We start from the raw sequence: 27,878 nt of genomic DNA, 5'->3' as shown, positions 1-27,878 counted from the left end.
TTTAAGAAACAGCTTAGATAATTGATTTTGGTTGGACTAAAGAAATATTTGGAGCACAAGTTAATTAAAATTGAAATGAACCTGATTTTGATATCATGTTTAAAAAATAAACCTTGTGTCTGACGTAATCCTGAAAGCAATTTTAATGAACAACGATTGTCCAAGACGATCTAAAGAAACCAATTTCCTATCCCCAAAATGATTCAGAAACTCAACGATGTTCCTGGATTGACACATACATGAAACCTTCACCTTCAGATTAGGCTTTATATTATATTACTAAACCCACAAGAATTTGAAAAAAGCAAAGACAGAATGATACTCTAATGATCCAAATATCTCCAATCTGCTATAATAAGAAGGGTTCCTTTCATTTCCCTTTTAACAACGGAAAAAATCACCTAGTGTTTTTACTTTGTCGGGGATTTGAACCCCGGTCTCTGAAGCAAAACAGCTTGTTTAATTTCCTTTTTAACAGTTTATATTTGCACTGTACAATGAGTAACAGCTATGTCTATAGTGAACAAGTCACTTCAGAATACAGTGTTCAACTAAATATCTCCATCTCTTGGGTTTTTTTTTCCTGTACTGTAAACTTCATTGATGATCAATATCATGAGCTTTCAAATGGACCAAGTCTCCCTTCAATGAATGGTGAAGAGGGCGAGATCTCCTGAAACAGAATATATCTTCAATCTGGACGACATTTGGTTCAGCTGGATCGACTTTCTCTGACTTAAATTCAGAAAAATGTGAGCTTCCAAAGACTTGTAAGCTTAATGACTTCCGTTTAGGAGCGCCAACGTTCACATATTCATTAAAGAAATCGATCAGGTCCGTTTTAGTTATCTGCTTCAGTGCTGCAACCTGATTCATGAAAATATAAGTCAGTTTAAATGCTTGTTTCAGAGAGAAAGTACGTCCATGAGGCAATTATCCTACCTTGTGAACTCTCAACAACATATCCAGTACCCAGTGGAATCTCACTACTGTGGTCTAGGGAGGATAGAGTGTACATTGACCTTACCCCTACCTCGTAGAGATAGAGAGGTTGTTTCCTATAGACCCTCAGCTTAAATAAAGCCTGCCAAATAGTACCTTATGAACTCCCAGAAACTAAAAAAAGGAAGATTATTAACTTTCAGGGAACAGTGAGCCATAGTACCTTTTACTGGTTTATTCAGCATTTCAGAAAGCAAGAATATTTTTCTACAATAGAGGTATTCGTGCCTACTTTCGTGCACTTTGACTATCCACCAACACCTTCCCCTACCAAGGCTTAGGTCGATGGGAAGAAATCAAGAATTATATTCCTCAATGAGTCAACATTTCGTAAGAAAGACTTGGAAGAGTTCTTTCTTTGTATCCCTTTAGTTTGACCCAAAGGTGCCAAACAGCTACCACCCATGCCAATTATCCTCCGCCTCCCGGAAAGGGAGAAGGAAAGACATACAGTAATCTCCTTTTACCTGTCAATTCAATTCATGGAAATAAAAAATGGCATATGAATAAAAGAAAACCATACCTCATTTTCAATTCTATCAAATTTGAGGGTGCCACTAGAAATTTCCCACCAGAAAAAATTGGTTTCCTCCGGTAAGTTTTTAAACTTCTCAAGCTTAATATCAATAAGAGCATTGACTTTTTTCTGCATTGTATATGATAAAATCAAAATCTTAGAGGATGAGGCAAAATATATAAGATTGCAGACAAGTGGAAATAATAAATAAGCTTCACATCAACCTAACAATTTATTCAGCACCATCATTTGATTTTGACTTTATTGGTTTGTTACTGACCGGGTTTATTGTTATTATTCTTATTTTTTATTTTTTTTTGATGACCAAGAAGTCGGTCTGTGACCTGCCCTTTGGACCAGTGATGCTAATAGAAGAAAGGCATTGAAAGAACATAACATATGAAGCCACATGGACTTATCAATTTTCTGAGTACCAGAAGATCAGGATAGCAGATACATCACATTCTATCCTCAGCAAAAGCAGCAAATGATTGTTAAGTACAAGAACAGTCGGCCAAATAAATTTCTCTTGCAGGGTTACTGAGCGCATCTGATGAAGATGTAATGACAATATCAAACAGTATTCAAACTAAGCACACCTCTAATTTTTACTGATTGAAGTGTCACAATTTATGCTGCCTTGTAAAAACCGCGTTCCTCATGATAGCAAATATTTTTCATATTGACTTTGCCTACCCTCTCAAACTTTTTACCATTATTCTGGGTATTTATGATCTTCATCTTAAGATATTTCCGTGTAGATACTTCTGGTAATATTACTTTCCTGAGAGTTGTCACAATGATGCCATTGTGTTATTGTTGTTCTTCTGGTATAGTTCTTTTTATAATAGCAGTGGCCAATTCAGCTTGTCTGCAACTAGACTAGTACTGGGAATTTTTAATCAAACTAAGTCATTATATAAAACAATTTACCAAAGTAATATATTTTTCTAAAATTTTACAAAACTAGTATAAACGTATTTCACGGTAACGTTTTAGGGTATATTTTATTTTTTAAAAACTAACAGCATTAGGTTGATATACGTTACTATAAGTAACATTTTACTTTTAAAACGTTATTTTCTGTAACGTTTTACTCCTAAAATGTTACTGTGAGTAACGTTTTATGAGTAAAACATTACTTTGAGTAACGTATATCAATCTGACGCCATCAACTTTTAAAAAATAAAATATATCCTAAAACGTTACTGTGGAATACGTTTATACTAGTTTTGTAAAATTTTAGAAAAACATATTATTTTGATGAATGGCTTTATATAATGGCTTAGTTTGGTTAAAACCCCTAGTACTGGACTCTGCCTACCAAGGCTCAAGCAGATGAGAAGAAATTATCCAATTTTTGTTTTTACCTTCTGGAGATTTGAACCCTGAAAATGGTACCTATTCTGAATGAAAATCTCAAAAGGAGGTTCAATAATTGACCTTAAACTCATCATCTGACATGTCATGAAGCTGAGTTTCCAACGTCTTAAGAAATGCCTGGAATCGCGACTCGATATATCTAGGATCCTGTATTGTGGCTAACCATTAGTCTCTCAAACTGAAGTAAAAGGATTTTTGTAATATTTCTTCGCTGGCTTACATACAGAAGATATGATGTGTTTACCTTGACCGATGATTGAACTATAAGCTGCAGTCCACGAACACCAGCATCACTCCTACAGTTTAACCACATTACATTGGTTTCAGCAGTGAAATAAAATTTAATAGATGTGCCACATGTCACAAGAGTTGAGACATTCACAGAGTATTAAAATGAGAAGTGTTGGCATACGTCCGTGAAAGTGATGTGATGTAACCAAGCTGCTCAACAGATCTAAGCTGGTCGAAAGCTGGTTGTTTGGCTATCAGAGCAAATAGCTGCAGTTTTACATTCTTGATGTATTCATCTGAATGCACCTGCATATTTTAGTTTGCTTTGGTATCAGATCCTTCCAAACAGCCAACTTAAGAAAGACGGCCAGACTCATACTATGTTGCTCGGACTCTTCCAAATGTCAACGGGTGCTTGTCGGATTCTCCAAAAGTAGTGTATTTTTGGAGAATTCGGCACGGGTGCGGCATCGAAAGTGAAGAGTCTGTGCAACTTAGGACTCATATAGAGCCAACTTATAAAGATAAGATATCCAGCAGGATAAAGTTGTTCAATAGAAAGATTTTGCATTCTGCTCATTGTGAACTTTTGAGAGCTTAAATACATACAAATTATTTGTCTAGCCACAAGTCAGTAGAATGGCCAAATTTCGAAAAAGATAAATTGATTGTGCATTATAGACATTTTAGGTTTTGAATTCTTTAAAAGCTCCAACCAGTTTTGATCATTCGATTCTTGCTTTTTCTCTTTAACGGTTCTAACAATACTTGTTCCATACAAGTAGGAGTTTATTGCTAAACAAAAGGGAAACCCCATATATAAGGGGTATAATGGGTAAAGGTAGACAATTAGACTTAAGGTCCGCATACACCCAAACCTCCCCAAACTGCACTTATGTGATTACACTGGATATGTTGTTGTAAGGAGGTACAAAAAAAAGCCTTTGCAGAAGAATATGACTTTTCCCATGGGGCATCCAGTCATATATATGATACTACTAAAAAAAGACATTGAAAAAAAAGAACAAAAGTTGTAACTTCACATGTACCTGAATGTAGTGGACAAGAGCAGAATTTTCATCAGATGTATTTAGGCCCTCTGCAGCATAGAAATAATTCTTGCTCTCTTCAAGATTTATAATTCTACTTGACGAATGCTCAGACGCAAAAAGGGCCCGAGATAGAGGCTGGGAACCCTTGTACAAGGCATCTTCAACGTGCTGGATCATTGAAACTGCTTCCTTTGAGTCGATGTTTCCTGAAGAGGGATAATCAAAAGGGTGAATATGCTACACAGCTGACAAAAATCCTAGAGAAGTCTAGTAGGGAAGAAAAAAGAACCTGCTAAATAACACTCCAGAAATGTCCTTGATAGAAGCAGAGGATAAAATTTAACAAGGTCATCAATTTCAAGATTAGTAAGAGCTTCACATTCATCATCCCATGACCATGAGTGTTCCCTAAGTATTAATGAACAGTAGTACAAAGCTTGCTCGTATGGCTGTTGAAACTTGATGTTTTGATATTGCTTTGAGAACAACTCCTTCATAAGATAAAAACGACTCCGTGAGAAGGAATATCAGTCCACGGCTTTGGATTGGAAATGTTAGCAAACTGCAATCACAATTGTTCCATTTTCCTTATCTAATTTACTCTATGTTTAATATTCCTGGACTTACAATAAGGTATATGGGGTAACTAAAATCTGCCTCCTTACTGTTATTACTGCCTCACGTTATCCTTCTTTCTCAACCTACGTCTTTTACCATTCAAGGATTACTACATCATTATTTACTAAATCATGTCAAGTTAAGCATATTAGGCACTATGAAAAGATTAGGCACTATATGCTATATTTAACCCAAAAAGTATGCTTTGCCCAAAATCATAAAGAAGCTATCATGCATTTCATTTAGCTTTTTTGTTTCTGAATACCTAAATGTAGAGTTTAATATAATACTGAAGAGACCACAAATGTTGTAAGAGTCATAAGTTTAAGACCATATCAATACGAGAGTTTTTCAAACAGTAGAAGTCCCTTTTTTGGAGGGGTAACACAAATCAAGTAATGCTAGTCTTTTGTCATGACAATATACTAAAATTATTGTAAGCAATGAAGGCTGGGAAATGTAGTGGCTGAATCATTCAGTTGCAGTTACAAAGATCAGAATTAGAGTAAATATTGCTCCATGTTGGTTTTTCTTTAATATACAAACACACAACAAACTAATTAAACAGGAAATAATTTTTGGCAAACCAGCCAAAAATGGAAACAGTATTGAGACATATTTGTGCGAAGCAAGCCAAGAATGCACTCTTTGATGTAACTGTTGACAATACAAGCTGAATGTCCATATCAAGTAAAGAATATGGAGATAATATGCCTAACCCCATGATATGAATATGAAATGTCTAAACAGAGTTCAAGTTCCTCAAATCAAAAGTGAAAATGTTGTACATATCTTAAGCAGGCCTAGATCCTTGCAATCTTATGTAAAAATGTGGCCCACTATTTAAAGCAGGCCGAGATTTAGCACACTCGTGAATCCCTGACAGGAGCAATTCATTTCAGATACAATTAGATGCAGCAATTACCATCAAACAATCTGGTCTTCAATCAGTGTATCCGCTTGAATGATAAGACTTAAAAGAAATTGTAAGGGATGACAATAGACCCTTACCTTGATAACAAAGAATCTGTCAGGCTCAACTTTGAAATTGGTAATCCTATCAATAACCTTTTCTAGTAAGATCCTCATTTTATGATTATATCCAGATACAGTAACCTGAAAGGGAAGAAAATCAAAGTGGGAGGGTACAATATCTAAAAAGTGATTGCACATGGGATAGGAAAAAATGACAATAATCTTAAGCGGAATGAGCATAAGGCTTCCCCAAAGTACAACCAAGAAACAAAAACTTCACGACATTCCAACAAAATTATTATGTTCTTCTTTAAATTGAAAACACGGAAGTTAGGAGACAGTTTTGTGAAGATTAACTTTGAGAAATTGTATTATTGCTTAGAGAATTCCATTCATGATGATGATGCATGTGCAAGATAAATACCTCGAAACCACTACAGTGACCACTTATCCAATAACCGAGACCAGCAATCTCAGCATCGTAGGCTGAAAGATGGAAAGTCGATTAGCTGAGTTAAGCGAATTTTTCAGTAACTAATTGATCAGTATTTCAACTGTCAAAAGGTCCTTGGAATTTTTTTTGATTGTTAGGTCCTTGCACATTTTCACAAAGGTTAACATATAAAGGAACATGATATCTTAGTCTTCGTTACTTGCCATATTCATTTAGATAGTCCTTCAGCAACCATACGAAAATGCAGGTAAGAACAGCTGATTCAGGTGAACTTCTAGATTGGGGACAGATGAAATCTATTATACAGTAGCCCTTTGGCATGGAGAATAATGTATCCGGCTTGTACCATAACCTTGAGTAAGGGGATTTCCTTAACAACACCGGAAAATTCATCTGTATTGAAGGGGAAAACATTTCAGGAATTTTATTAAGTGAAAGCACGAGAAAATGAGGTTTCATTGTTAGTAATACCTTGTTTGAGACAGTTTTAATGGACAAATCGGTAGGAATAAACATATTCGGAACAGGTAGATGCAAATTTCCATCAGGAGCCTTCTCCATCCATTGCTATCACATTCAAAGAAGTGTCATCGTACCAGTCAATATTTGGACTTGAGCAATATTTCAATGCCAAATATTCACCAAATAAAAAGCATCAGTATTTACAGATAACTGACTGCGTACCTCAATCACGGAGCTTGTTATTTTCTCCAATGAATATGCAGTTTCATACCAAGGCTCCATTGAGTCTGTATTACCGTCAAAATTTGTTGAAACCCAAAAGATTCTGTTGGAAATACTTATTTGTGAGAGGAACTCCTGAAAGATTTAGCTACAGTGTAATGATATATGACACCTCATAATTCAGTACTATTTATGCAAAGGATACATGTTGAACACACTATCTGATGCCAGAAATTCCAACACAATTTCTATATTTATGTTTATCCGTATTATCCAGATAACTGCCATGGATCCAGAGGAATGACTAGGAAATATTTTGCCATGATTTTATGATGTTTAATGATGTAATAGTTTGGCAGCGCAAAACGATCTCACTTTTCATCAAGAAAAGCGGTTCATAAGTATTAAAGTCCCAATGATTGTATAATGACCTTCGGTGTTATATGAGCCTTTTTTCATGTTAAATGAGCCCAACAGCAGTAAGAGAACACAAAATGCCTACAAGAGTCTGAGCCACTGACAACAGATACCATCAGTCCCTTCCTCTTCACCCAATTAACATTTTCCATCCTGCTCCGCTCTACCGAAAGAAAAAGGAGGAAACACAATTGCATAAGCAGACCTTTTTGCTTGTCATTCACAGTCATTCTGTTTCTTCACTTTCTCTATGTTCCCTGAAGGAGTACCCAACAAACTATGATCCTGTCCAAAATGAATTCCTCAACTGTACCGTGTTCTTGTCATGTCAAAGCCATGAATCGAACCAAAGCCAAGTCCATGACACAAAACAATTGTCTTCATTAGAAGTCATGAGAACCTGACTTCTATGCAGCAATAGTTAAAATTGAACCCACCACTATCAGGACTAGAGCATTGGACTTCCAATGTCATCCAATGGACATAGTAAAAAGCTTGATTAGAAAAACATAGTCAAAAAGATATTGTAAGGATTGGATTTTGAAATCAGCGAGAAGCTGAGTAATGCATGTACCCATTTGCATAAACAATAGTTCAAAATATATAATTGTCTATGTGGAGGCCAACTCACCTGACATTTTGTGGTGTGAGATCAGTTAGAACTGCTTCAATAATGTCTGGACTGAACTTTGAAGGTAAAGATGACCCAACCAACCAATCTATTGGCGGGTAAAGCTGGAAAAAATGATTCAAATATACACAGTTAATATTCTTTTGATAAGTCCATAAAAAAATCATTATTAGAATGGGAAACTGGTGTATAAAATGAATTTATAGAGTGTATACCTGACCACAATCATATCAAGTTATCTCAACTATCTACACTATGAGAATAAGAGAAAGATTGAGAGAATCTGTGAAGACAGATGCCTTAGACTGAAAGATGTTCTGATCAAGACAAGAATCAACTTGCCAATCAAAGGGGTTTTGCAAACATGACTTAATTTTTTTAAACAATTTTTCGTAAAAATAGTATCTTCATCCTGGAGCTTCGAAGGAAAGAAACATAGTTCTTTGCTTTGACGTTGATGAAAAATTCAGTTAAAATGGATTGGTAGTACCTATTCAAATACGAAATATGGATTATGATTGACTCGCTATTCAATCGGAGGTAGAAGGCCCATGAGTTGTGAACTTCTTTCTCCAGAGAAGAAGCAATGATGGTATCTAGGGAATAAGCATCGGCTAACTCTATGCTAGTGTAAATGAGAGCTTTGCCATTCGTTTTCTACTGAGGTCGGGTTTTTTGAAGACATGTGACATATCCATCAATGAAGTGCTAGAGGCCGGATCACTCACTCAACAATTTCTCTCTCGAGTGAAATAGCTAATTCATTCCCCGTGCGCTAGGCAGTCATACTATGTTTAGTTCTCATTTATGATGTTTGCGCTCTATGAGTTTTAGCTAAGAAGCAAGCGCCATAAAGGGTTGACAGGGCAACTCGACTGGTAAAAAAGGAGATGGCCCCGAAGCAGGAGGTTCCTGGACGCTCTAGTGCAATGACTAATCTAATTTCTTTTCTGTACATGAACTTTTTCTTACGTAAACCCGGTGCTATCTAAGTCTTTTAACTAGTCCAATGGAAATCTCCTCTATTGCAGATGTTGAATTAGGTCTTACACCTAACTCACACCCCAAAAGCTAGATCAAAGGGAGGAGGATTTCCCAAGCCTTCTAAGGATTCCACCCATCTCATTAATTACTGATGTGGGACTATTTGACATTCTTTAACACCCCATCTCAATGTCCAGTGCTTAACATCTGCTGCGTGGACAATTTTGATTTGGGGGGCCCCAACATCGAGTGAGACGGGTCTTTATGATCTTGGTAAACAATCAAAGAGCTTCCGCAGCCGGCGAGCGGCTATTATCCATATATGCCTCCCCTCTTGCTAAGATTATGTTAGCAAAAGTTGTCTCACTGTGTATCATTCGGGTGACTAATTTCTTATATCTAATTTATGTAGCACCATGCCATCATTCCAGTGACTACTTTTTCATATTTAATTTTTGTAGCATCGTGCCATCATCCACCGACTACTTTTTCATATTAAATTTGTGTAGCATTGTGCCATCATTCTAGTGAATACTTTTTCATATATAATTTGTGTAGCATCGAGCCATCCTTCCAATGACTACCCTTTTTTTTTGCATATCTGATTTGCGTAGCACCGTACATCTCTTCGAATCACTTTTCATATTTAATTTGTGTAGTGCCATGTAATTTTCCAAACTATTTTCTCATATCTGAGTGTCATAGCATCATGTGTCCTTTCAGTGACTCAGATTTGATTTGCATAGTTCCATTCATCTTTCCGATAACTCCTCAAATCTGATTTGTGTAGGTCTATGTTATCATTCCAACCCTACCCATATTATTTCTCTTTCAATAGGGTCGTTTCATAAATTCGAACTATCCTATATAATTTCCATTCTCTAGTTAGATCGTGACATCATTTCGACCCTACCTATATAATTTTATTTCTTAGATTGTGACCACTTTTAGCTATCAAATCTAATACCTCGACATATGAGCATGTTTCAACCAGTTTCTCGGTGACTTGTTTAATATCGACTCGTTTATTGATTCCAACATGATCCATATACTTTATACTAGGTTTTGAGCACGTCGTTGTTCAGGGGGAGTTTAGTAGCCTTGTATGTCGATTATGTGAATCACTCTATGGTCTGAACCAATATTGCAGGTTTGGTTTGGAAAGTTCAACACTAGAATTTATCTGTGTTTGTTGACATTATGCATCAAATCCAATATTTAATGAGAAGACAAACACATTGAGATTGATTGTCAATTTTATGAAGTCGACTGATTAACTTGCAGATATCTCACCAAACCCCTCATTGGTCCTCGTGTTAATTACATTTGTAACAAGCTAGGTACATGAATTGTATGCACTAGCTTGAGGGGAGTGTTAGAATAGGAATAAGTTTATACAATCCTATTGGAATAGGAATAGGTTTATACAATCCTATTAGAATAGAAACAGGAATACTAAATAGTATCCTACTTGGTAAAGGATTGTATTCTAGGGTCTATAAATAGGGTCTCAATGTAATAATGTAGACACAATAACAATTCAATAATATTTTTTCTTATATTTTTCACAGCAGAAAAAGCTAAAAAAGGATACTCACTAGCTTACCCTTCAGATTTTTTTGAAGAAGGTTCCATTAACAATATGTTTACTTCTTCGTTATTATGGTTTCAGGCAATCTCTGGTTTGACAATTAATGTTTGCAAGGGTGAACTCTTTCCTCTGGAATAGATTCAGGAAGTGGAGGACATGACAAGGGTGGTAGCAGGCAAAGGCAGTGATCTTCTGGCAAACGAGGTCCGCTCATGAAGATTTAACAATGAAACCTTGTTGTCGATAAGGTTCACTAGGGCACTCTGTCAGAAGAAGGAAAGATAACCTTAATCGAGTGTACTCTCTAATTTAATAACCTAACTTATGCCTTTCTTCACTAAGCCAACAATAATAATAGACAAGAAACTCTCACCCCCCTTCTTTTCATATGATTTTGCTTACTATACTATTTATCTGACCCCATTTTCATTAGCAGTTCTGAATTCTTGAATTTTCTGTGGAATAGGAAGGAAGAGATTTATTCACATTGTCATAATTAGAGAAGGTTACTTTCTAAATGGGGATGGAGGAATTGGGAGTTAAATACCTCTAGATATACTGGCATATTAACTTCATATGAAGCTGCTTTATGGAAGAAAATCATTGGAGGATGGAGAAATTCTGATAGCACATAAAATCTAAGGTAGAGGGGGGAGAGGAGTACATTTTGAGATAACACTGGTAGGGAAATAGCAATGCCAACCACTTTCCAGAAGCTCTTCGTCATCTCCACCACCACCACCACCACCACCAACAACAACAACATACCCAGTATAATCACACAAGTGGAGCCTGGGGAAGGTAGGATGTATGCAGACCTTACCCCTACCTCTGTGCGCTACATAATTATTTCCGATAGATAACATTCTTGTATGTAGAGAATGGGATTTGAACCGTTGACATCTGTCATTTCTACCATGAGGGAAAAAAGAATGATTAGGGAGGTGGTAAAATGGAGCGGCCCAGAGTCAACAGAAACTTTTGGGATTGGCGATCATAAGGACAAACGAGTACAAGAGAAGAAGATGGCTGAGTTGAAGGACTAAGATTATTCTGCTAGATGATATATGAAAGAATCTAAATATTCAACTCAAAGCCTTAAAGCAGTGAGTGGGGTGACCCAAGCTTTTATAAGCATTGCATATCATATGTGGACTTTATATAGCTCAACAGTCTCATGCAACGGTAAACCAAATTTAAGATTCAGACACAGATTTTAGTATGAGTGTCACAAAAGGCATTCCAGAAGTTGACTCAAATAACATGAACAGGTAACTGATGATCCAAAAGAACACCTTATGGAGGAGTGACCCAAAACATTAGTAAATACCTTTGAATGCCCGTGCACATCCAAAGTGGGATTTCATTTAAATCAGCATTATATATCGGGAATTAGTAACAAGTTTTAATGGTAACACAATGTTCATCAGCACAAAGTTTGCGCTGCTAGCTATATTCACGTGGCAATGCAATCAGCAAGGAAATTTCACTGTCAAGCCTTTTGATAATGTCATGTTGAGGAGGGCAAGAAAACAGTTCCCTTAGTCTGCATTTTGAGTTTCTTAAGCTCCAGCGAACTTGCGTTTTAATATGGAAAAATTGCAAAAGATTTGAGAACAAGAAGAATATTTGACATCACTTGTTACTTCCTATGTATAGCAATGGAAGTATGCCCATCACTCGATTGTTCGCCATTGAACATCTATCATTTTAGGAGTTGGATATGTGATGGAATTGTAAAAAATCTATACTTCTAGAGCTATTTTTGGTTCTAGCATTCTGTTTTTTCATAAAATATCAGTTGCATGAAGAAAAAAACAAGATAAAAAGAATCAGTGAGTACGCCAAAAACGTCCATAAAAATGAATTGACACCAAATGCAGGAATACAATTGTGAATGTACCTGCATGTTCGACGCAACATATACCACATAACCGATGGGAGAACTCTTGTCTTGATAATGGAAATTCGTTTCAGATATAGCAGAAAGCTGCATGTTTAGAATATATGTGAGCTAGAAACTTTGACTAAAGAACGAACATTTGTACATCTAACTATTAAGCCAATTCATCAAACAAAAAATGTAAATAAATAAATACAAGAAGTTGAAAACTTCCTATTCAATCATTAAACCATATCTCAATCCCTAACTAGTAGGGACAGCTATATAAATCCTTTGAATGCCTTCCACTCTATTATGAACCATTTCATTTCAATACTATATGGCAAATTATCTATAAAACAATGCAGTTTTTTTCTTTTTCTTTTTGATCAAGAACAAAAGCAGTCTTATTATATCAATGCTTTGCTGTGTGCCCACAATTGACCAGTTATGCTTCTCTTTAAATTCAATGCAAACCAATCATCCAATGGAGTCAAAATATAGGTGCAAACTAGTTGGCTAGCAAATATTTGTATCTCCACACATATGTACCTATTTTTTCACATACACACACAAAATCATTTAAAACTTTCATAAACGTTAGAGCTTTTATGCAACTAGATTATTGATCTCTCGATTTGAATTTTGAGACAGTTTGGTCATGTCCTATGCTGACTCCTAAATGCAACAGTTTGAAGATGTGAAACTATGGTAATTGAAGATGTTGAAAGGAGATAAAGGTGAACCTAAAATCACATGGAAGAAAATTATCTCAAAATACCTACAATGACTTGGAATCTATACAACATCATACCTAGCATGATTCCACAATGTGGGGCCGGGGACGGTAGAGTGTATGCAGACCTTACCTCTCCCAGGTAGAGGGGTTGTTTCCGATAGCCCCCCACCCCACCCCACCCACGAATATAGTCCAAAGCAGTCGAGAAAAATAAATAATAGCAGTACAAGAAATAACAGATAGTAACTACAACAAAATCTAGTAACAAGACAGTAACTACAACAAAATAATATAATAGTCGAAGTTCAAGGAACAAGAAACAATAATAGAAATCAATACACAAGAAACTAAGGAACTATTTACACCATATCAACTAGTTAGATCTAATATGTAGGAGTTCTATTTGAATTTTGATTACATTGTACTTTCTAGACTTTAGGAGTTTGTCATTTTCAGCAGATTTTTTTTGCTTATCTCTCTCTTTTTCTCTTTCTTTTTTAAAATAAAAGTAACCGTTAGTCTATATTTATCCACAGGTATACTTCCTCAAAAGTGTAGTTCCCCTCCAAAAGTGTTGTATTTAGCTACCAAGTTGTGTTGATTACTTCTGAGCAATCTAAGACTACTTCTTTACACCAAAAATAATACAGAGCTAAATAATTAAGCTGAAATCTTGGTATTGTTGCTCCGCTTTCCTTCAAAACATCTCTGGTTCTTCTCTAGCCATACTGTCCACCATATACATGATGGGACAATATTACATCTCTCCTCCTTTCTTCCTGCATTTCAAATCCTATTCCAGCACTTCAAAACCACTTTGATGCTTCCTGATTCACCCATTTGATCTCTCTCATATTGGTGAACATTTGCCACAGCTGGTTTGTCCACTTGCAGTGTAAGAAGAGATTGTCGGCTGTCTCCCCTTGCTCTTCACACAAAAAGCACCTGGATGGAACACAGGTGAAAACCTCTCTTGTTCAAGTTCTCATATGTCAAAACTGCCTCCTTAGCTAACAACCAAGTAAAATAGTCTACTTTATAGGCTATCTTAGTTTTCCATATCATCTTCCAAGGCCATTCTACTTCCTCAATGCCAACTGTGCTGAGATCTTCATATGCTGAGTTAACAGTAAAATACCCTTCGCTCCCCACATTCCATACCAGTGAATCCTCTTCCTTAGACAGGTTACTAAATTGTGCTAGGGTGAAAAAAAACTCTGCTACTCCACACATCTCCCAATCATTAAGTTTCTCTTGAAGTGCAAATTCCACCCTTAATCATTCCATTATTCTGCTACAGTTGCTTGTTGCATTTGACATATGGTTGTAGAGGTCAGGAAACCTTTGGCTAAGTGAAAATTGTCCACACCATTTGTCCATCCAAAAAGCCACCTTTCTGCCAATTCCCACCTTACAGTATGATCTTTCTAGCACCAGATCCCATAGATCACTGATAGATCTCCATACACTAGACCCATATGGAGAGGCTAACTCTGTTGTCATCCACTGATCCCTCATTCCATATTTTGCAGCAATCACTTCCTTCTGCAATGAGTTCTTAGCAGATGCAAATTTCCATAACCACTTCATCAGAAGGCTTTGGTTTAGAAACTTCATGTTTCTGATGCCCACTCCCCCAATCTTCTTGCTTATGTTCATTTCTTCCCATTTGACAAGATGATACTTCCTCTTATCTTTATTCCTTGCCAAAAGAAGGTTTTTCTGACTACCTCTATTCTATTGATTACACCAGGTGGTGCCAGGAAAACAGACATCATGCATGTTGGTAAGGCATTCAGCACACTTTTGATCATAGCAAGTCTTTCCCCAGGATAAGTATTGACTTTTCCAGTTTGCTAAGTTTCTCTCTGTAACACCCCGACAATTTATAAGTCAAAACTTGAAGCATTCTTCATTTGAGTATAAGGTTGTACTGAGTGATTCTTAATTTTACTGTGTTAAGGTCAATTCTTTAGTGTAGGAATGATTTTTGAATATGACTTGGGTCACAAGAACCCCTTAAAGCTTCATTGCCGAATAAGTTTTGACATAAGATTTATTTAGGTCATCTTCAAACGATCATATCTCCCCGTACATAATGAATTAGGTGGCCTATGACCTACCAAATTAAAGGTCTTTGAGTCTTATTTCCAATGTCATCAAGTTTGCCTCATTTCATGTTTGGAGTAAAAAGTGATGATCGTTTTACCAAAGACTGTCATATCAGAGATTTCTGAGTCTGCAAACTAAGGCTCCAACCAACAGGCTATAGGTTGAACAACGATTCGTCCTATCAAGTCATCAGTAGAGTGTTGGGAGTCAACTTTTGGGACCCAAAGCCTACGGATCCAACCGACGGGCCGTAAGAATTACTACTAGTTGTCGTTTGGACTTGTAAATGGACTTTTGAGCCTTAAAAATTCAATATCAATTCCACGGATGGGATCTAGATCAAACCACAAACCATAGATAGTCCCGTGGACAGTTTTTGTCAGTTTTTAAAGAGAGGTTTCCCACCCCTTCTAAGCCTAAACACGACCCTTTTTCACCTAATTAAGGGTCTAAACAGTGTTAAAACTTTTTGTTACGTTCTTTAACACTTCAAAAACTTAGAGCAAGGATTCAAGAGGAGAAAACTAGGGTTTCAAACGTTCTTCAAATTTCATCTATTTTGCCAAAGACTGTTCTTCCCAGTATGCAAGACTATCACAGTGTTGGACTAGTTCTTCCTCACGTCCTACATCTACGTTCAAATTAGTAAACGAAAACTTAGGATTCTATTCTAGATTTCAGTATTCAGATGAGTTGATATTGAGTTCTAAGTTCTTGAGTTATGGATTATTGAATTCCTAATTTTAATTATTGAATTGTTGTACATTGTGTATTGTGATTATTGACCAGATTGTTCATGTCTATTTTTCAGCATGAACCCTATTCTTGAGTTTCTATTGAATTCTTATAGAGAATCTTTTAAACAAAATATTATTGTTTAAACTGAGTTTTGAGGAAGTAAAGAATAGTTTGAGAAAGAGTAAGGGAACTATGTATTTCCCAAATGTTCATTTTTACATGAAGAAAAGGAGTAGACTTTCTGAGAAAAATCAACCCAGAATGTATTTTTCATTGAGTAAAGAGAAACCTTGTTTTCTAAATGAAAAATGAGTTTCAAAGACAGTTCAGAGTGTATAGATATATATATATACATACATACATACATATATATGTATATATATACACATATATATGTATGTATGTATGTATATATACATATATGTATGTATGTATGTATATATATATATATGTATGTATGTATATATATGCGTATATATATTGGGAGTAGTATTGAGCACTGATAGGGAAAGTTCAGACAACTCACAGCCCCCATAATCTACGTCTTCAAGAAGCAATTTAGTGCATAAGTTGTGGGTACTCACTTGGTACATGTTCTACTTAAACCATACACATTCTTCATATATTAAGTTTTACATGAACATTAGATAATTTTACTATACACAAAACAGCACCAAGGAGGTACTGAGGATGCACAAAAGTCTGAATTTTGATTTTTTTTAGATGTGACAGGAGTCCATAATTTCCAGAATGGAATCTATTACAATATTCATCCCAGTATCGTACCACACAAAAAACAGCAATAATAATTACGCTTCATTCCCACACTATAAATGATATATTCATTTCACTCTATTTAGTCACATATCATGTCATTACTTAATAATTATCCTTTTAAGAGAAATTAGGGAGTGTGTGCCCAGAAGAAGATGTCCCAACACATCATTACTATGAAGATTTATAAATATTTGACTATGCACAATTGTCAATCTATGACAACCATCATCCATTCTCTACATTGGCTATGAGAAACTTACATAGGTGAGTTCACTCTACACAAGAACCAGAAGTACACATTTTGACATTATCTAGGCTTTACATATGATATGGGTTCACCTTTTCCCTCAAAATATCTGAGTTTTTTCTATTTGAACGGCCCAACATACACTAAGGTATTTTCTCCAATTCTGTCTCTAAATTTCCTTGGTCCCTGTCCCGGCTAGCTGATCAAGCTTGCTGCAGATTCCCGGGTATCACCCACTTAGCTCCATATATTTCAGATAACATGCCCGTATAAACTTCAAACAAGAGAGGTCTTACAGATTCAGTAGAATCTTACAGAACTAACACCTACTACATAAAGTAAATCCTCTCCTTCTGTAGATTCTGTGTGTTATCATGCTCTCTTTAGATTTATAAATTGGGAACAAAAGCTAATTGTGACATGACAAGTAACTCTGTGATTCTTCTCCCCAACACATTTACTTCTGGATGCACTTTAAAGTGAAGCCAATTTTGAGGAACATATGAGGATTGAATTAAAGGAAAAGGCAGAGATCGCTGAGGAAATTTTAATTTGCTATGTATGTTTCCTATGTTTCATCAATAAATCTTCCTCTAACCTTGAAGATTTATTGTTCTGCTGTAAACAACAATGAACACTTTTGTGTTTGATACAAAATTAAGTGCAACAACCTCATCAAATATCCATTTGCGGGCACCAGCTTGTTGCAGAAGGTGAATATATTTGAAGACCAGTGCCACAACATCCTCAAAATGGTCTGAAATATTATTGAGACATGATGGTCAGTGTAGTAGACTTCCCGACAGAAGGTAAAGTCCAGAAAAAATGGAGGGTCACGACAAACACATTTCCATTAATTTACTCTCCACATAAGGGAGTGCGGGGGGTTTTTTTTTTTTTTTTGGGGGGGGGGGGGGGGTGGAGATGAGGAAACTAACCATGCCCAGCATCAGTCAGACTAATATAAACTTCAAAAAAGGAGAAGTGATGACCGCCGCCTGACTCTCCAGCCGATAAGCTTGTTGCCCAACCTGCAATGATTTGCAGAGATAAACAGCACTGAGTACTTAGAAACAGTATGGAGAGTCGAGTCCTGACAACTAACAAGGAATTCTAACTTCAACGTGTGCCCCACTTCCAGAATAATAGAGAGAGAGAGAGAGAGAGAGAGAGAGGTTGGATTATCAGATGTAATTAACATTACATCAATCCTCTCGCTACTTATCATGGTAGATAAAAAACATTTTCGTTCTTTCGAGCAATAGTTATTGTTGATTGCATACTATACGCAGCCTCCTGCAAGGTTACTTTGGATAGAATTAATGAAAAAATATCTCAACCACTCAAAAGATCTGCTTGTAAGCAACACACTTGTGTGTTTTCACTATTTTCGCATATTATTGCAATAGAACTCAAGGGCTCCATAAGTGCCTCATAACAAATCTCTGGTGAAATAGAATCAGAATTTCTAACAATTATGTTGAGAACTCACCTAACTTCTTTAAGACATAAAACAAGGATCCTTCTCCTTCATGTCCAATCAAGTGACTCAAATAGAGTGAAGGCCCTTCCTTGTAATGAGCTAAGTCTGGAATTATTGGCCACTCAAGCCTCAAACTATGACCTTGTTTTATTGGAACAGCTCTGACTAGAATCTGTGTAACAAAGAGTAAAGAATCATAGGCAGAGGACAACCATGTCTTTGTAATAATGAAGATAATGCAATAGAAGAGAGAAGAACGTAGATTACTAGCGCATTTCTGACACCCCTACCCAAAATGAAAAATGAAACTGGGAAGTTTCAACGCACTCCTAGAAAATTTGGCATAATTCACGCTTCATCAATAAGACTTCTCTATGAGATTAAGGAGTAGCAGGTCTTGGAATAATCCAGCAGGAACGTCTATCAAAAAACGTACAGAATATATCTGATATGTCAACTCAGTGCCGAGTATATAATATATGATAATTGAGTGACTTGTTAAACTTAGGTGACATCTTATTGCATCACAAGCACATGGAGACAAGGAAAGGGCTCACAGTTTCTTTCATGTGTTGTCTACCAAAGCCAATTAAGCTAGATCGCGAAGGATGATAAGTGGTGGTAGGAAACAATCAGAAGTTTAGCTCTCTCCTCTGAAACCACGGTGCAGATAAAATCAAATGCGTGTATAGGAAAAACCATTCATTTCTCACAAATTCCAAAATCTATCTGATAAATCATAAGCATAGTAAAAATTATCAATCATAAGACCCCATATCATAAACACGTTCTCCCTTCCTTGTCTTGCCGCTAATCTTTCTACCACTAAAAAAGCACCTTCCAATCCAGCCAACACAAAAGGGGCAAGAGAAAAGAGATTCACTAGAACATAGCCCTTATATTTTTTAACTTTTGTAACAAATTTATGACCTCTACACCTATTTGAGCACCTGAAGATGTTCTGATTTGCAAGGCTGATCAGTAACAGGGGAGTAACTTCTATTGGTATTTGGAACTTCTTGGAATATGCCCTGTACCAGTGTCTGAGTTTTATCAAGGCAATCTGAGTGTTTCAAAAGAGAAAATTAGCATAGATGCTTTTCCACAGTAATAATTTATAGGGAAGAAAAGGGAAATCACCAGCTACCTTTTGCATAAACAACCAAATGCATTAAGTTGGCTGAATAATTTTCTTTATAAAATTTGAGAAGCTCCTGCCTTGTATTCAAGCCTCTTGCTTTTGGCTGCACCTCCAGGGTATCCCAATTACCTGTGCAAGAATCAAATGTTTCTAAATGTCAAAAGAAACAATGTGCAACAGAGATAGAGTAACCTCCTATTCTCTCCAATACAGAAAGGTAATATCACGAAAGCTATGGCAAAGCCACTAAAGCCCAAAAGATGATACTGGTAATACGACCTACAGATAATGACAAAATTGTCAATGTTACTGAGAGTTTGCAGCAAAGAAGAAGGAAATGTAGCGGTGCTCTCAGTTCTAGAAGAGAAACAGAGAATATAGGGAGTTCTTAATGCTTGTTTGATTGGCCAGGCAAGTAGTTTCAATATCGATGATAGAAATATAGGCTATTAGTGAAATATTTATTTTTGATGGCCAAATGATGAATTAATTGAAACGAAGGAGTGAAATATTTCAACTGAACTTTTCTTTTTATCAATAAGATAGAAAATTTATTCACAATAAATCGCACTAAAATGGATCTGTAAACTCCACGACCTAACCCAAAAGTATAGTTCCTTTTAGTTATGTGGGGAAATAAAGAAATCACACAATCCTCATAATGTTGTATCTTATAGTATCGTAAAGCAGGGGAATAACAGACAGAGGGCCTACTAGTGTTGAAAGCGTAAGACTTCTTTTTGTCTATAAAATAATTTATTCAAAAGAAGTGTTAAAGTAAAATTAGTCCAAGACTCGGGCTTATCCGAAACCCAAAGATACTGCATTTACAGCATTGATGTTCTGAAAAGGACAAATCAGAGAAAGGTGCAGCAGTAGACACTAGACAAGTTAGCTAAACAGGGATTTAAGGTAAGCCAAAATTAGATTGCAAGCCATGTAGTCGAGTCAAATGGAAGAGATTGCACATAGAATGACAAACCTGTGCCAAATTTGTGGTATGGATGATCTTTTGAGCTCAGATGTTTCTGAAGCTGCACAGAAAGTAATGCAAAATAATGAAGGGTGTTCTTTACTCCAAAAGATATAAAAACAAAAATTTGGAAGTGTAAACAACACGGCTCTAACAGGTATGTAACAAGCGTACAATCTCAAGATACACAAGATAAGAGAAACAGTCGTAGCATTGGAACAAGTTCAGAAATCAAAAGATCTTAGAACAATATTCAGCATATCCTTATTGAGGATAAAGGACCAGGTAATCCTATACATTGTTGCAGATCTAAACTAAATAAATGAAAAGGTCCCTCACCAATAACTTAAGTTGTTAGACATGTGATCACACAATTCAATATGGTATCTGAGTAGGCAAGAAGTCCTGCACTCCAATCAAACCGCCATCCACTAGAAGAATAATTTGTCCCTAATGATAGAATCATGCTCTTACACATAAGGGTGTGTGAAGACCTAAAGAAAAATGACAATATCCCCTCTCTAATAGTTTAATCTTTGAACAGATGAGATCACACATTTCTACTTCATCTATCTTTGTCATCAAGGAATCATCACAAGTACCAAAGGAAGCCTAAAGCTGGCTTATGAGTCCATATAAATACCTGGTACAGTCTGTGACCATCAGATAATAGGTTGTTTTGGTTCTCTGAAATGACTCAGCAAGTTGCCACGGGCACAATACAAGAAAGAGCAATCAGCAGTTGTTAATGTTTACGGGACTGAATGCATCAACATGCATAAATTATGAAGCCTAACCAGAGTCAACAGCTTTTATTTCCCTTGTTGTGGCATCAGGTGACATCAATGGTTTGACAAAAAACTGCGCAAATCTATATAATGAAACACCATAAGACATTTGATAGATACTCTTTCAAAGATTATAAGGAGAATTAATTCCATACCTGTCCAATGCTTCTTCAAAACAATCTGCATTGATATCGAAGTAAAAGTTGGTGCGCTCAGAAGATGTAAAGGCATTGGTGGAACCTCCGTGCTGAATCAATAATCAAGAATGAGAAGAAAATCAAACTCTATAAGACAGTTACCTCAAGGGAAATGCATACAAAACTTCATTCATTTAGATGTAAAAGCTATAGTAGCTATTCTTTCTTCTTCTTTTTTAAAGAATTGTTTGTTGATTGTTTTTGCTGACAACAAAAGCAAAAACACTTGCTTAACACCAAGCTACACTCATTTTCCTACACCCTCCCCCATTGTCATGAATACAAAGAAACCAGTCACATCCAATTGGCCATGGTGGTTCTCTTGGGCGGTGGTAAGTGGTGTGGAAACTTTAGCGGTCGACTATTTATTTGGCCTATTGAATTATGACAAAGGATGTCTTCATATCTAAGAGACAACTCATATGTTTAGACCTCATGTTCATCTTCTTCAAATGTCCAAACAATTTTTACATCACAACAACTATTTTACCTCATTGCTAGGCATTCGTAGAGTTACAATTGCCAAATAACATTTAAAGATAAACAAGGACTAGTGCGAAGAGAGTGAAGCTAAAAAAGAAACGAAAACGTAGTTTTCAGAAGCAATTTGTTAATCTTTTCCAAGACAACCTAAAACAGAGAATTTCATATAAAATGTAAAATGGGACAAAGGCAGTTCATCAATATATAACCTCCTCTTATCCTCAAAAAATATAACCTCCTCTTCTCACTGGTTTAAAATCCAAATTAAGCTAGGACATCATAGTGAAGATTTCATATAACTGACATTTTATTGAATACTGGAGAAATAACTAGAAACTTACAGTCCGAATGAAACACATTCAGGACCAAGTTGGTAGTGCCGCAAATATACTCCAACAATTACTTGATAATTTCTTCTTCTACCACCATAATTATTATAAATTTACATGCTCAACAAACTGTGTGCATCTATTAGCAAAAGAGAAGAAGTAAAACACAGTTGCATACAACATGTATTTGATGTCAACTGCTACCCCTTTGGCCATTGGTGATTTCCTATTTGATTTTTACCCAGTATTGTAGTACATTTTTTATAGGTAACCTAGTATATCAACAACACCATACCCAGTGTAGTCCCACACAGTGGGATCTGGGGAGGGTATAACAAACCTAACCTCTACCTAGGAGATGAGGTAGAGAGGTTGTTTACGATAAACCCCTGCCTCAAGGCAAAAACAATCTAGGAAAAGACATAATGAAAACACCATTGACAATAGATAGTAACAAAAACAACAGAAAGGACCAGAATAGTACTACAACAAAATAATCTTATAAACAAACTACACAAATAGATAGTCATAGAAATTGAAGAACAAAAAACTACAAGAATAGTCCTATGACTACTAGTAAGGGCAACAAGACAAAGCACTCCGACCTACCATCATGGACGCACTCCTACCTACTAATCTTTACCCTAATTTGTGTCCTCCACACTTTTCTATCTAAGGTCATGTCTTCAGTAAGCTGCAACTATGTCATATCCTATCGAATTACCTCTTCTAGTACTTCTTTGATGTACCTCTCCCTCTCCCTCTCCTGAATCCATCCATAAACAACCTCTTACACCTCTGCACGGGGACATCCATGCATCTCCTAGTGACATACCCGAACCATCTCAACCTCGCTTCCCACAAGTCACCCCCAACTTGTCTCGGATATCCTTATTTCTAACTCATCTCTCCTGGTATATCGACACATTCATTGCAAAATCATCATCTCCGCCACTTTCATCTTCTGAATGCGAGAATTCTCGATTGACCAAAACTCTGCACCAATACAACATAAGTGGTCTAACAACCAAACTGTACAACTTGCCTTTAAGTCTATGTGACACCATCTTATCGCACAAGACTCCAGATGTGAGCCTCCATTTCATTTACCTAGCACCAACATGGTGAGTGACATCCTTGTCGAACTCTCCATTTCCCTCGATAATTGACCCAAGATGCTTGAAACTACCTCTCTTTTGGATGATCTGTGAATTAAGTCTCGCTTTCGCATCAGCCTCATGTGTCACGTCACTGAACTTGCACCAAGTATTCAGTCTTGATCAAGCTCAATCTTTTCTTTTTTTTTGAGATAAAGGTAACGGTGTATTCACAAAAGGCTCATCATCAAATAAATGATGAGCATAGGTCACTTACAATCTCATCAGAGCATATCAAACTACCCTACGGGAGATTACAAATTACCTATAAAGTCTGCATAAAGTTCTATATCCCCCATCATATCTTGTTTACACCAAAAATACAAAAGACTAAGACTATTCATTTTAATTTTCTGGATGTTGTTCCTCTTATCCTCAAAGCATCTTCCATTCCTTTCTTTCCATAGGGACCACCAGATGCAGGCCGGGATTAACTCCCACCAATCTTCAGTTAGACTCCCTTCTTCCTATCTCCTTTCAGCTGTTGAGTCCTTAGTGGACTTTGGAATTACCCAGCATACACCAAGACGACCAAGAATCATGTTCCATAAGCTTGTAGCTACTTTGCAATGAAGGAATAAATGACTATTAACTTCTGCATCTTGATCATGCTCAACCTCAAGCGATTAAAGTCAAGGGTCTGTCTCCAAACGTCTAACTTAGAGTTAACTCCGTTGCGTGTCTCATTAATCAAAACTACATCATTTGCAAAAACATAGTTTATCATAAAACATAATCAAGAACAAGTTAATATTGATTTGATTGGATCATTGCCAAGATCTTAGAGATTCTAATTTGATCCCTTATAGTAGAACTTTGAATTGCCGATTCTCCAATAAGAAGTGTGTTTTGTTCATTGATTACCTAGCTATTGATATGGTTGTGTCATTACTACTAGGAAAATGAAGTACATAGTGTTCAGTATTCTGAATTTAGGTTGAGGCAATGGTATATTATGTACATGCAAAGATTACATGCCTTATAATTTGTTAGAATAAGGAAAACTATTTCGTGTTGGCACAATATTGTGAAAGGCGCTCGGCTTAGCGCTTAAGCATGAGGAGAGGTGAAGCATACAATCAGTGCCTTTTTCCTAGAGGCAAGAAGTGATCAGAAAAGCATTTGTGAGGCGAAGCTTCAATTTTAATTACAATTTGAGAGCTAGGTTTTTTTGGTCAGACTCGGACTACCCTGCGCAACTTCTCTCTCCTTCTTTCTCTGTCCAGCAGCAATCTCTGTTTTTCGTTTAGATGAGGCAAGTCAAAGCTAGAGTTCAGGTACTTCTTCCTTTCTTCTTTCTCCTCTGCTTTCCAGCAACTAAAATCAGTCAACTTCTTTCTTCTTTCATCCTCTGTTTTATGATTTTATCCTCTTCTTCTGCATTTTTGCTCAGTTTTTTCTTTTAGCATTTATTCGGATTTAGTTGCATAATAACTTAAATAATTTTGCCTAATATGCTATTGCTATTGAGTTTTTGGTTAATTATAGATGAAAAATTAATACTTATCTTTTTGTATTAATTGACGCTTCACTTCGAAAAACAAGCACATCACTTCTCACCTCAGTGAAATGGGCCCTCATCGCTTTTTGTCGCCTCTCGCCTTCCAAAACACTGTATAGGAATATAGTAGATCTGAACAGAGAGGAATAATGTAGAGGTTCATAAGGCCGATCATAACTGATTTGGTACTAGAGTATAGTTGCTTGCTTGATGTTGGAATGTCAGATTGGATATATTGTCCCACATCTTAAGAATATATTATGTGTATTTGCATAAATCATCTATAACCTCCTAGCCCGCAAGTTGTCTATGCATTCCCAATGTCTTCAGTTATTGGGGCTCAGCTTCTACATGAAAAATAAGAGAAGAGATTGCAGCAGTGCATCAGGCCAGTGACTTTCGCCACAATTTATTTTGCAGCCATGGATTTACCATGACTTTCGCCACAATTTATTATTTTTTGACAAGGGAAGGTGAAGTGAGTTACACCACAAATTCCTGTAAATAGTTTATTGAATACACACAATACTTGCTTCAGATGTGAGACGATATTTCATATTAACATTCTGTTAATAATTATTTTGCACCATTATTCATAACTTGAATTTTATTATTGCAAGGTAAAGACCCGCTTCGATCTTATAATACTTACACTCAATTTTTCTTGCCCTCACACTCTAGCAACTCTCTTTGTTCTCTTATTTTTCTCCCGATCACTCTCTTCTTGCTTGCTTACTTGCTTGAGCACTCAATATTTACTTGAGCACACACACATCTCAAATGAACCACGTCTATGTTTTAGGTGGTGAACTGGTGATGCAAGAATCTAACTAAAGGTATTTCTTCTCTATTCTAAATTGTTCCCCCAACTACTTATTTCTAGAACTTCCCTTTCTAGAATATTTCTAGACTTCTCTCTCTAGAACACTCATTCTAGAGATCTTCATTTCTTTACAACTCCTGCATATTTTAGATTCATCTTCGACGTGTCTTGGATATTAAGTTGGTGATGACTTCTCAACACATTCTAACCTTCCCCTCAAATTTCGGGGAGGAGAAGTCACCTTGAATTAGCAAGTTAACGACTGAAGAATATGCAGATAGTGAAACTACCACCATTTATCACCATCGAAGCTCAATAGAAGAACCCCTAAAAACGATCAAAGTTGTATCCCAACATAAAAAATAAGAACACAGACAATAATCAGCTCTCAAAAAGTCCTGAAGAGAAGATAGATTGCAAACGGTGGGAAGAAGGGAAGCTATTTCACATGAGTAGGGAAAAGTAAATCATAATTGTTAATAGGATAAAAGAAGATACCTGGGTGATGTATTTTGAGTAACTATTCTCCACAGGATACTTCTCACTTGCATAAAACAGCATATGTTCTGCAGTTTAAAACATTATGAATCAGTGTGCACTTTTGCCTCATGGAAGAAAGTGAAACTAAAGTAGCATACAGTAGAATGGAATAACTTACAAAGGGTGCAATTAACTCACAAAAACCAAAGAAATAAGATCATGAAATTAACCAAAAACACATCAGCTGCACATTAAGAGAAGTTAAAATTCCCACCCCTCCAAGATTCACCACCTTCCATGTTGGCAGAATACTGGTGCATAGAATCAAAGCTACAGGAAACATCATACCCACTGTAGTCACTCAGGTGGGGTCTAGAGAAGGTAGAGAGGTTGTTTCTAAAACCTCATCTCAAAACAAGCATATCAAAATCAGTAGGAAAGGAAATACAGTAGATACAATAGTGAAAATATTGGAGAAACGAAACAGTAGAATTTTTTTTAAAAAGGGGATCCGGGTACACTAAGCTCATGCAAGGTCTAGTGAAGGGCTGGACCACAAGGGTCTATTCTACGCAGTATTACCCTGCATTTCTGCAAGAGGTTGTTTCCACTTTCCACCGCTTGAACTCATGACCTTTTGGCCACGTGAGAACAACTTTACCAGTTACATCAAGATAAACACCAATAGTTGAGCTGGTGGGAGGTAACAGGTATACGGTTACGCGCAAGCTGGCCCGGACACCACAATCATTAACAGAAACCAAAAAAGCAGCTTAGTCCTTGCTTCAAGACCTAGAGTCATGCACTAGCTTACTTACCAAGAAAATGAGCAAGGCCTTCAAGACCCTTAGGATCACTGTAATACCCCACTGACACCTCCATAGAAGCAGCACACTGATCCAACAACATACAAAAATACATTTGTAAAACAACCCAACTCAATAAAATTCATAAAATTTCTGAAATTAAAAAAAATCACAAAAACAACTAACCTTGTCTGTTTCAGGATCAGTGATTAGTAGAACTTCAAGAGAGTTCTGAAGAACTATTCTTCTGTACTCCCTCTTATCAGAACGAGCCTTAAAGATCTCTACAGGTTCATCTGCTTTGCCCACAGCCATTTTCTCGCAAAGTTTAACAACCCCAAATCTCAATAGCTCAAAAAACACGATTTAAGTCCAAAATCCCAAATGGGTATTTCAAGAATCACCGAAATACAACAAATGAAAGTAAAGGGTAAGTTCAAAATCTCAACTTGCATCAATAAAACCTGCACTTGTAGAGAAATTTCCGTAATATTGATGGAGACAGTCTTGTTTAGTCATGCATGTTATAAAGTGTGCAAATTCAGCCCGTAAATGTTGAATAAAGTCCTCAGGGAGGGAAAATTGACAAGGGTCCAAGTCTATGCCTAGTCATCTTGTTTTCTTTTTCTTTTTTGTTAATCTCCTATAATTTATGAGCAATAACTAATTACATCTAAATTAAA

The 27,878-nt window shown here is 36.4% G+C and overlaps 1 protein-coding gene across 3 annotated transcripts; it reads right to left on the bottom strand.

The window, feature by feature from the left end:
* Window positions 1-294: 294 nt before the first annotated feature.
* LOC101244763 (insulin-degrading enzyme-like 1, peroxisomal) lies at window positions 295-27,878 on the bottom strand. Of its 3 annotated transcripts, XM_004236564.5 has the most exons (26): window positions 27,382-27,878; window positions 27,208-27,283; window positions 26,408-26,475; window positions 21,575-21,666; window positions 21,429-21,502; window positions 21,275-21,318; window positions 20,641-20,692; window positions 19,665-19,787; window positions 19,468-19,580; window positions 18,527-18,689; window positions 17,973-18,065; window positions 17,706-17,791; window positions 12,443-12,529; window positions 7,965-8,068; window positions 6,917-7,019; window positions 6,704-6,799; window positions 6,436-6,625; window positions 6,203-6,264; window positions 5,815-5,919; window positions 4,475-4,676; window positions 4,183-4,391; window positions 3,315-3,439; window positions 3,147-3,198; window positions 2,963-3,049; window positions 1,526-1,648; window positions 295-867 (listed from the first exon to the last, which is right to left on the bottom strand). In XM_004236564.5, the coding sequence occupies exons 1-26, from the start codon at window positions 27,508-27,510 to the stop codon at window positions 598-600; spliced, it is 2,928 nt and encodes a 975-aa protein (XP_004236612.1). In that variant the 5' UTR covers window positions 27,511-27,878; the 3' UTR covers window positions 295-597. The 3 variants fall into 3 exon arrangements, 2 of the variants coding, with proteins under 2 accessions (XP_004236612.1, XP_069153134.1); XM_069297033.1 differs by having other exon boundaries at window positions 6,436-6,799; XR_011220567.1 differs by lacking the exon at window positions 3,315-3,439 and having other exon boundaries at window positions 6,436-6,799.

This window comes from Solanum lycopersicum, chromosome 4 (genome assembly GCF_036512215.1).
Source record: "Solanum lycopersicum chromosome 4, SLM_r2.1".
In the NCBI taxonomy this organism is placed as follows: Eukaryota; Viridiplantae; Streptophyta; class Magnoliopsida; order Solanales; family Solanaceae; genus Solanum; species Solanum lycopersicum.
Note: the sequence above shows the minus strand (reverse complement) of the source record. Positions and strands in the feature narration are given on the sequence as shown.